The 10,624-nt window shown below is 52.3% G+C and overlaps 1 protein-coding gene across 4 annotated transcripts in view; it reads left to right on the plus strand.

The window, feature by feature from the left end:
• The window catches only part of BICDL1 (BICD family like cargo adaptor 1), an 80,176-nt gene extending 69,854 nt beyond the window's left edge, over positions 1 to 10,322 (plus strand). For 2 of the 4 annotated variants that reach the window (XR_011249997.1, XR_011249998.1), the window contains 3 exons: positions 6,261 to 6,381; positions 7,134 to 7,242; positions 8,993 to 10,322. Coding sequence is in view for 2 of the 4 variants with exons in the window: in XM_069558137.1 (XP_069414238.1) it covers positions 6,261 to 6,381; positions 8,993 to 9,154 (283 nt within the window). In the remaining 2 variants the exon portion in view is untranslated. The remainder of the gene's footprint in view (positions 1 to 6,260; positions 6,382 to 7,133; positions 7,243 to 8,992) is intronic. The other 2 variants (XM_069558137.1, XM_069558138.1) reach the window with 1 other exon arrangement.
• The last annotated feature ends 302 nt before the right edge of the window (positions 10,323 to 10,624 follow it).

Genomic DNA, 10,624 nt, shown 5'->3' on the forward strand with positions numbered 1-10,624 from the left:
ATTTCCCATCCTCCTGAAAATTATCTTTAACACACATTCAATTTGTCCTGTTTATTGAGTCTAAGGAGATAAAGGGTACTAAAGTACCAAAATTGCGTCTGCTTTGCAGGCTTTATAACACATTAATAACAACATTTGTGCATCACTTTACTGCTTACAAAGCATCCGTTAATCCTCCTAGCCACAGCAAGAAGTAGAGCTTTTTAATCCCAATTTTACAAATGAGGGCGTTTCCCCAGCATCACAGCCAGTGCTGATCACTGGCCTTCACGTCAGTCTCAGGCTCCTTTCCCCTTACCTCAGGGCTACTTGTCAGAAAGCTAAAAGGAGCTTATTTAAAAGAATTTGTAAATAGATACTATTTGACTTTTTTAAGAAGTAATACGACATTTTAATTTCTGACTTTAAAATTCCCCACATCTTCCCCTTTTCATTTTCATATACCATTGTCCCCTCCCTTCTGTTCCCTTCAGTCATTTCCATCACTTCCATTTTGGTTTTACTTTTGGGTCCCCTTTTCTGTCTGGTCAGAATCTCCTATTAAGTTGTCTTTCAATTTCCAGTTCATTTTGGAATTATTCTCGGTGAGAATCACAAACCTACACTATCTTTGCCATTCCTGATGGTTGTAGTTCAGCTCAGTCATGTCCGACTCTTTGCGACCCCAAGAACTGCAGCACACCAGCCCTCCCTGTCCATCACCAACTCCCAGAGTTCACTCAAACTCACGTCCATCCAGTCGGTGATGCCATCCAACCATCTCATCCTCTGTCGTCCCCTTCTCCTCCCGCCCTCAATCTTTTCCAGCATCAGGGTCTTTTCTAGTGAGTCAGTTCTTCACATCAGGTGGCCAAAGTATTGGAGTTTCAGCTTCAGCATCAGTCCTTCCAATGAATATTCAGGACTGATTTCCTTTAGGATGGACTGGTTAGATCTCCTTGCAGTCCAAGGGACTCTCAAGAGTCTTCTCCAATGGATGTACTTACTGAATACTTGAATTTTTGTTCAGTTGCTCAGTGGTGTCTGACTCTTTGCAACCCATGGACTGCAGCATGCCAGGCTTCCCTGTCCATCACCATCTCCCAGAGTTTGCTCAAACTCATGTCCATCAAGTCGGTGATGCCATCCAACCATCTCATTCTTTGCCGTCCCCTTCTCCTGCCCTCAGTCTTTCCCAGCATCAGGGTCTTTTCCAATGAGGCAGCTCTTCACATCAGGTGGCCAAAGTATTGGAGCTTCAGCATCAGTCCTTCCAAGGAATATTCAGGATTGATTCCCTTTAGGATTGACTGGTTTGATCTCCTTGCAGTCCAAGGGACTCTCAAGGGTCTTCTCCAAAAGCACAGTTCAAAAGCATCAATTCTTCGGCGCTCAGCTTTCTTCACAGTCCAACTCTCACATCCATACCTAACCACAGGAAAAACCATAGCCTTGACTAGACGGACCTTTGTTAGCAAAGTAATGTCTCTGCTTTTGAATATGCTATCTAGGTTGCTCATAACTTTCCTTCCAAAGAGTAAGCGCCTTTTAATTTCATGGCTGCAATCACCATCTACAGTGATTTTGGAACCCCAAAAAATAAAGTCAACCACTGTTTCCACTATTTCCCCATCTATTTCCCATGAAGTGATGGGACCAGATGGAAAAACCATAGCTTTGATTATATAGACCTTTGTCAGCAAAGGAATGTCTCTGCTTTTTAATATGCTGTCTAGATTTGTCATAGCTTTTCTTCCAAGGAGCAAGAGTCTTTTAATTTCATGACTTCAGTCACCGTCTGCAGTGATTTTAGAGCCCAAGAAAATTAAGTCTGTCACTGTTTCCATTGTTTCCCCAACTATTTGCCATGAAATGATGGGACCAGATGCCATAATCTTTGGTTTTTGAATGTTGAGTTTTAAGCCAACTTTTTCACACTTCTCTCTCACCTCATCAAGAGGCTCTTTAGTTCCCTTTCACTTTCTGCTGTAAGGATGGTGTCATCAGCATATCCGAGGTTATTGATATTTCTCCCAGCAATCTTGATTCTAGCTCATGCTTCATCCAGCCCAGCATTTCTCATGATGTACTCTGCATATAAGTTAAATAAGCAGGGTGACAATATACAGCCTTGATGTACTCCTTTCTTAATTTGGAACCAGTCCATGTCTGGTTCTAACTGTTGCTTCTTGACCTGCATACAGGTTTCACAGGAGGCAGGTAAGGTGGCCTGGTATTCCCATCTCTTGAAGAATTTTCCACAGGTTGCTGCTATTCATACAGTCAAAGGCTTTAGTGTAGTCAATGAAGCAGAAGTCGATGTTTTTCTGGAACTCTCTTGCTTTCTCTGTGATCCAACGGATGTTAGCAATTTGATCTCTGGTTCCTCTGCCTTTTCTAAATCCAGCTTGAACACCTGGAAGTTCATGGTTCATGTACTGTTGAAGCCTGGCTTGGAGAATTTTGAGCATTATTTTGCTAGTGTGTGAGATGAGCACAATTGTATGGTAGTTTGAACATTCTTTGGCATTGCCTTTTTGGGGGATTGGAATGAAAACTGACCTTTTCCAGTCCTATGGCCAATGCTGCATTTTCCAAATTTGCTGGCGTATTGAGTGCAGCACTTTGACAGCATCATCATTTAGGATTTGAAATAGCTCAACTGGAATTCCATTACCTCCACTGGCTTTGTTCATAGTGATGCTTCCTAAGGCCCACTTGACTTTGCACTCCAAGATGTCTGGCTCTAGGTGAGTGATCACACTGTCCTGATTATCTGCATCATTAAGATCTTTTTTGTATAGTTCTTTGTATTCTTCCCACCTCTTCTTAATATCTTCTGCTTCTGTTAGGTCCATACCATTTCTGTCCATTGTGCCAGCCTTTGCATAAAATGTTCCCTTGGTGTCTCTAATTTTCTTGAAGCGATCTCTAGTCTTTCCCACTCTATTAATTTCCTCTATTTCTTTGTATTGTTCACTTAGGAAGGCTTTCTTTATCACTCCTTGCTGTTCTTTGGAAGTCTGCATTTGGATGGGTTTATCTTTCCTTTTCTCCTTTGCCTTTCGCTTCTCTTTTCTCAGCTATTTGCAAGGCCTCCTTAGACAACCAGTTTGCCTTTTTGCATTTCTTCTTCTTGGGGATGGTTTTGATCACCACCTTCTATATAACATTATGAACCTCTGTCCATAGTTCTTCAGGCCCTCTGTCTATCAGATCTAATCCCTTGAACCTGTTTGTCACTTCCACTGTAAGGGACTTGATTTAGGTTGTACCTTAATGACACAGGGGTTTTCCCTATTTTTTTCAATTTAAGTCTGAATTTTGCAATAAGGAGTTCATGATCTGAGCCACAGTCAGCCCCTGGTCTTGTTTTTGCTGACTGTATAGTTTCTCCATCTTTGACTGCACAGAACATAATCAGTCTGATTTCGGTATTGACCATCTGGTGATATCCATATGTAGCGTTGTCTCTTGTGTTGTTGAATAGCAATGTGGTATTTTGGAGTGAGACCATACTATTACGAATAACAAAGGGTGAAATTGTGTCAAACAATTAGGGAGTAAAATGGTAAAATTAGGGTGCTAGCTGTGGAAACCCAGTAAGTTAGAAGCAGAGTCTGGTTTGTCAGCTTCTCTCAGCTGGAGAAGCAAGAGAGCTGGCCATCAGGCTCTGACCACCCTCTGTCATCTGCGCAGGAGGTGGGGGATACAGCCAGAGAAAGTACCAGGGTGTAGGAGAGCAGAAGAAACAAGTTGTTCCGTCCCCTCCATTAAAATGAGTGCGCCTAGCTCCAACACCTGGGTGACAGGAAGTTACAAGTCTCCGTGGAACCTTGAAATGCATGCCCTTGCCTGCTGCCCACGGAGGCCAAGTCAGCCTCCTGGGGTCTGACTGATCAGATTTGTGAGTTCTCCCTCCTGAGCAGGAAGGGTTTTGGAGTGAGGACCTGTCCTTCCTGGCCCTGCCCTTAGAGTGTTAGATCACTCCAGGAGGGTTCTTTTTCTGTCCCTCACAAATGAAATTCTGGGTATACAGAATTCAGACGAGACCTAAGGAATCATTGAAATGTGGGACCACCATACATTTGTGTAGGGCCGAGAATCCCAGAGACAGGGGAGCCTGGTGGGCTGCCGTCTGTGGGGTCGCACAGAGTTGGACACGACTGGAGTGACTTAGCAGCAGCAGTAAGAGTTTTATATATGTCATCTCTTATCTTGGCTGCATTTTAGAATCTTCCCCGCCCCCAACCCCAGGGCCCTATCCAGAACAATTCTTCAGTCTGAAACTTCAGTCTGGGTTTGGGGCAGCTCCCACCCCATGATTCTAATACGCAATAAGGGTGAGACTTGCCCCCAAGAAGAATAACTTCCCTCTCTTCACTGGACAGCAAAAACCTTAAGGTGTTTAGAAAAGTTAACAATTTTATCTCCTTTCAGGTGAAAGGTCCTCAGTGAAAAGAAATCCCGGGCTGGCATCTGCCTTACACAGCCAGAGGGCTCAGTTGCTATTGGTTTCATTTATACAAGGAATTCGCCTAACCCTTTGAAATATTCCTTTTTAAAACTGATTAATGTATTGATCGGGGGTTTCTACAGCTTTGTTTTCCTTGTTTTGTGCTTTCTCATGAATGATAAGCTCCAAAGATGCCCTAGTGAGCAAACTGACACCTAGGCCCCCAAGGTGGGCCCAGCTCGAGGGCTTTCCGCGGGCCGCATCTGTCGCTGGACCTGTGCCCCTCCGGCAGCGGCGTTAGTCAGCACATTCCGGGGTCTTCAGGCTGCTCCTGGCGCCACCTGCCGGGAGACGCCTGTAAGCTCAGGAGGATTCCCTGCCGCGGGGCGCCGGGGGTTTGCGCTGACTTTCCAGGACCGTGGGGTGGGCCCTCCGGGCGTCCGTGGCAACCGGCGCCAGGCATGTAGTTCTACCTTCGCGACCAGCCAATGGCAGCGGCCGTCACGGGAGCAGCTTGCGGCACTTGAGACCCCGGCGCTCATTGGCCAGGCTCCTGTCCAGGCAGCCGCAGTGCGGGTGGGCGGACCCGCTGTGAGCGGACCCGCTCTAAGCGGCCTGGAGAGTCCGGGATGGGTGGGCGGGGCTCCTGCCTGGAGCCCCAGGGTGTCGAGGGAGGTGACCAACTGCTCGGTGGACTTGAGGCCACAGAGGAAGCGCTGGTCGCGGGGTAGCCCGAACGGTTCACCCCTACTGCCTTCTGGTCGAGCTTGGCTTTGACGGGGGCTGGGCAGCCTCTGAGGGTGGGTCCTCACAAGGCCATGCACATTGGTCTATGGCCCTGGGTGATGAGAGCCGTCTTAGTTTTGCCCTTTTAATGTGAAAGGTATCAGTCCCTGAAGGACTAAATACTTATTTGGCAGCTGGACAACCACTGCCACCTTATAGAAGGTGCCCAGCTAAGGCTCTGCCACTTTATTCCCATTACCTGGCATCCCTGCAAAGTTACCTTTTGCATTGAACCACCATGGTTTAGGAATGCTGGGGAAAGTGAACAAAGTATGTAAAACACACCAAAATGTGCAAATACAAAATGCAGAAGTGTGGGAGCAATTACTCATCAATGGTCATCATCCCAAGAGAACCAAGTAGACATTTTTGAGTGTGACCTTCAAATATACACCAGCAGGTTTTCTTGTACAAAGCTAGTATCATACGTGACCTTGTCTCTTGGTTCTTTTTTACACTCAGCATAAATCACGAGTGTTTCCCCACTGTCAGTAAATATTCAACATTGTGGTTGTTACTGGGAGGTGACTGTATTCCATCATATAATTTGCCACGGGTCCCCTAATTGCTGGCTACAGTGATTAGCTGAGCTGTGCAGCACTGTGTGGCTGCCAGTGCACACACCCTCAAAAGAGGGGGTTGCTAGTGGAAAGGAGGCACCAATGGGTTAAGTCCAACTTCCATGGGGACTGGTCTTTTGGGGGAAAGATGAAGGCAGCAGCCCCTTAGTGCTATAAGAGGTCTTTGATCTCTGAGTTCCAGTCCTGATTTAAGTATCCTTCTCTCTTAATCACTTTTAAGATAGCGGTTAGATAATCCTTTCACCTACAGCTTGTTTATGAAAGTTGAGAAAATGTGTACGAAAGCATGTTACAGTTTTCCAGGCCTCTAGAAGTAACACTGTAGTTACAGTTACTGTTTGTTGTGAGTCTGGGGTCAGAGACTGTTTCCTTATCCCATGGACGCTGGGTGCCCCAGGCAGAGGACCTGATGCTCTAGCACAGGGTGTCGGCGCTCACCCCAGCTTGTGTGTTTCCAGGAAGAACGCTGTGGAGCTGGAACTCGCCAAGTGCAAGATGGACATGATGTCTCTCAACAGCCAGCTGCTGGATGCCATTCAGCAAAAACTGAACCTCTCGCAGCAGCTTGAGGCTTGGCAGGTAAAAGAGTCTGTGAACCCAGGCTGAGTGTAAGGATGGGTTTGTTACTGGAGGGTCCCGTGTGTGCAGGTGAGCAGTTATCCGTCTTCACTGGGTGAGAGTCGGGGTTCCAGGCCCCAGGCCCTGAGTGCCTGGAGGAAGCTGCTCTCAAGAGCGAGGAACCCGGCTATGCCGACCTCCAGGCTTGAACAGGGGCCTCCTTCAGCCGCTTGCCTTGGCTTTGTTGAAATTAGCTCTAAAGATACTGCTGTCAACACTGAGGGCCCAGGAAGCCCTGTATGACTGACTGGAAATTCATTACTGGATGCATGTCGTTCAGGCACCCTTGGGTTGTTAGCGGCCGCTGCTCTTCCCTTTCTCAGAGGCCAGCTTCCTTCTTCCACACAGCACCATCCTGGTGCAGGTCTGGGGAAAGTGAGTCAGCGTGTCCGTCTCTAGCACCACGGGTGTCAGGGTCCAGTCAGCCTGCCCTGTCCCAGGCCCTGACGCGCACTGGGCCAGGGCCACGACTTGCTTTTTGTTAATGAGATTATGGAAGTACAATTTCAGGATATGGGTGTAACCATTCATGTTTCTCCCCAAGAAATCCTAACTGGACAGATGAAAAGGCCCCTGCAGCTTTCCCAGGCAGGGCCCTGCCTGGCTGGCTGCAGGTGCGCCGGGGTCCCCCCACCCCAAGAGCTGCTCCCCGCCTCCCAGCGCACCGTGTCCTGGCTCACTGCGTCTGTTCTTCTCTTTTCTCTCGGCTACAGTTTGCTTCCTCAGGGCTTTTTACTATCTGGCTCCTTTGGTTTCTGATCTAGTGGCCTTTCTCAGTTCCCGTATCAACAGCTTTAGTTGTACACCCCTCCTGCCTTTGAGGTGAGCTCAAGCCCTCATCCCCTCCCCTCTCCTCTCCCGCCATCACGGTCCCGCCCCGCCGCCTCCCTTGTGGTCACCATGTCGTGTCGGTGCCAGCGTCATCTCGTCCAGTGTGCCATGCCATCGCGCCCTGGCCTCCCCCTCCCTCCACCAGCGCGTCCGTGAGCGCGAGCACAGCAGCACGTGGCCCGGGCCTGACAGGCTGACCCGGCTGACGCTGGTTTCTTGGTTCCACCTCCTCACAAGTGGGCTGTTTTATAGACATGACCTAGCATGGAGTTACTAGCATCTTGTGTGTGTATCAAGTTTTGACGTGATAGATTTCGTGGAATTCCTTTGCTGAATCTTACAGTCTAAAAAAATGCAGTTTGCAGTGTACCAGAAAAAACACTGGCAGCTTTGAAAGGGTTTATCTCTGAAGGACCCTGTGACATTCCTAAAGTTGCATTTAATGTAGATCTTATGGCAGCGTCCCAAGAACAGAGCACTGGGCCGAGGATTTGACACTGGGCCCTTCAAAGTGAGGACCATGGCACTTGACGAGGAGTGGGTGTAGGAGGGAAGTTGTATGTGAAGAAAGAAGGGGCGGGGAGGAAGGTAGGAGAGCAGGCCGTGAGCGAGGGGTCTGCCCGCCGCCACCTGGTGACACGCTCAGGAAACTTGCAGAGACGTCTTGAGTGACTGCGAGCTTGGGTGAGTGTGTGGGAGGTGATGGACAAGCTGATCAGCCAGCGGCCCCGCCGGCCCACTTCCTGTGCTCACCAAGGGACCGGCTGCTCCGGCCTCAGGAACGACCGCCCCGCTCGGCCTCCGTGTGTGTGCCCGCAGATGCGGCAGCTGACTCGCTCCAGTGTTCAGCCCGCGGCTCGGTCTTTTCACTAGGACATCCCAGAGCCCACCCCCCGGCTTTAGGGTAAAGCAGCCAGGCAGATGCTTGTGTTTCTGGCTGACGTTACTAGACTGGGCTGCTTATTTCTAAACCAGGACTTTTCATGGTCTGTTAGCGGCTCTGTCCTGCACAGACTCAGTCCAGCGAGAGCAGAGCTGCTCTGTCCAGCAGCTGCCGTGGGGTAAGAGCTGGTTCTGTGAGGCGAAGTCTGGGTGGAGGGAACATCTCTGTAGTTAGCTTGCCGTAGGGAGAGGTGTGGCGGCCTCACTGAGGAAGCGCTGAGGCTGGAGCACAACAAGCCTTGAACGTGGCGATGCCCCAGCCTTCACCAAAAGGGCCCATCCATGGGGGCCGAGCATGGATGGTGGTCGGCAAGGACACACCAGGGAGCCTCGATCTTGCACGTGGGCCTGCCAGGGGCGCATGGGCGCCGGCAGCTCGGGCTGGCAGGAGTCTGAAGGGGGCAAGAGGCCACCCTGGGGCTGCGGGAGGGGGACCAGGTGAGAGAGGAGCACTTGGCCCCGAGACACACAGGAAGCAGGGTCAAGGGGGCTGCCAGCAGGCTGAGCAGGGCTGGAGGCGATGGCCAGGCACCAGCGGCGGCCGCTCCCGGGGCCACAGGGACACAGCTGGTCCCGGGTCGGCCCTGGAGTGACACCGTGCAGCCAGCCAGGCCCTGGGAGGCCGGGAGGGCGGGCTGCGCAGCCGCGCAGTGCTTCTTGGTCTCGAGTCAGGGCAGCCGTGGCTGTAGCCGCTCGCTCACATCCCTGCCATCCTCTCCTCTCGTGCTGCCCCGCTCCACTGCCTCCCCAGCCTGTCCCACGCCAAGTCAGCATCCTCACCCCACCCGTCTGCCCGCAGGATGACATGCACAGGGTCATTGACCGGCAGCTGATGGACACGCACCTGAAGGAACGCAGCCGGCCTCCCGCCACCCTCTCCCGGGCCCCAGGCCTGGGGCGTGGGGACGAGCCCAGCACCACTGAAGGCAAACGGCTCTTCTCGTTCTTCAGGAAGATTTAAACTGGGAGGAGTCAGGCCAGCGAGGACGGGCACACTGACACCGACTCAAATGGGGGCATGGGCCGGGGCCCAGGGCAGCACGTGTGCCCGCCGCGCTGGGCCGGGCTCAGTGGCCGCACTGCCCACTCGCCCGGGGGCCGCGTCCTCAAGAGGCCCCGCCGTCTCTGAAGGCGGCTCTCACCGGGGCTGCCCGAGCCATGTCCCCACTGCCGGGCCCGTCCTGGGGTCCACTGCCGCGGGGCGGGGCTCAGGCTTTCAGAGCAGCTGCCATGCCTGGCTCCAGGCACCGCTGCCCTTCTGCTCTGGATCGGGGAGAGAAGCGGAGGCCCACTCCGCATGCCCCTGAGGCCCTGGCTGCCCGCCACGGGGGCCTTGTCCTGCTGGGCGCCAGGCCCGGGCCTGGACCCCGTCCTCCCACAGCCCCGGCCCAGGAGGCAGCCCCTCACCCGCGTGCATGCACCCCCGGGCCCGGAGCCCCGGCCTGTGGGCCTGACAGCTGGCTCTCCTGGCCACAGCGGGCCCAGCCACGGCTGAGGCCGTCCCCAGCCTCAGAGGAAGCAAGGCCTGCCTCCCCGCGCGTCACTGCAGGCCTTCCTCCTCGGCAGGGCGCTCTGCGGGCACAGCCCTCTCCCCTTCCCGGCGGCGCTCCAGCCCCCGGCCCCCCGCCTACCTAAGTTCTTGGCTCCGCGGAGCACGTCCAGGCCACAGGACGGCTCCAAAGGGGTCTGCGCTCAGCCACAGCGCCAGGCAGCGTTGGCTCCACAGGGTGGACGCCTCAAACTGCCCACCAGGCCCACGGAAGGTCACCCCAGCGACCTCCGACTCCTGCTAGTCCTCAGCAACCGCTTCACCTTCTCTGCTGAGGCCCCGACTCGGACTCAGAGGCACCGGGCTGAGGCCGCCCTCAAGCTGCTTTACAAGGATCATCTCCGTCCCTCACGGGGAAAGCACAGCAGGGATGAGTGGAAAGAATGTACCTACAGATATGTACAGACACAGTGCTGTACAGACACAGTGCTGTAATTTTGTATGTAGCAACCATGTAAATACATGTATGGATTTTATAATATACATATTATATATGAATCTATAAAGGCATATTTTTAGAAAAACAGCACACCACTGCTTCTTTTGAAAATAGTCTAAGAATAAAATGAATTTCTACAGAGCTTCCTGCCTCAGTCACTGGGTACCTGGGGCAGTGTCTGGGCAGAAGGCAGAGTACAATTTCGATCCACTGGCTGGTTATGCAAAGGCAGAGTCCCCCACGCCCCTGGGAGGTCACCTCATGCGTTGGTATCAAGTCAGTGGATTCAGCCAGGAAGGGGCACGCACACACACACCCCCCACCTGGAGGGTGAAGGCAGGCATCAGTGACAGCTATTTTGTGAGCTGTGACCCAAGGTGCCACATCCACCCTGGCCCTGGGCTCCCGGCCAGCACTACAGCTCCCTGGTGTCTTACCGTGTG

Source organism: Ovis canadensis, chromosome 17, assembly GCF_042477335.2.
Source record: "Ovis canadensis isolate MfBH-ARS-UI-01 breed Bighorn chromosome 17, ARS-UI_OviCan_v2, whole genome shotgun sequence".
In the NCBI taxonomy this organism is placed as follows: Eukaryota; Metazoa; Chordata; class Mammalia; order Artiodactyla; family Bovidae; genus Ovis; species Ovis canadensis.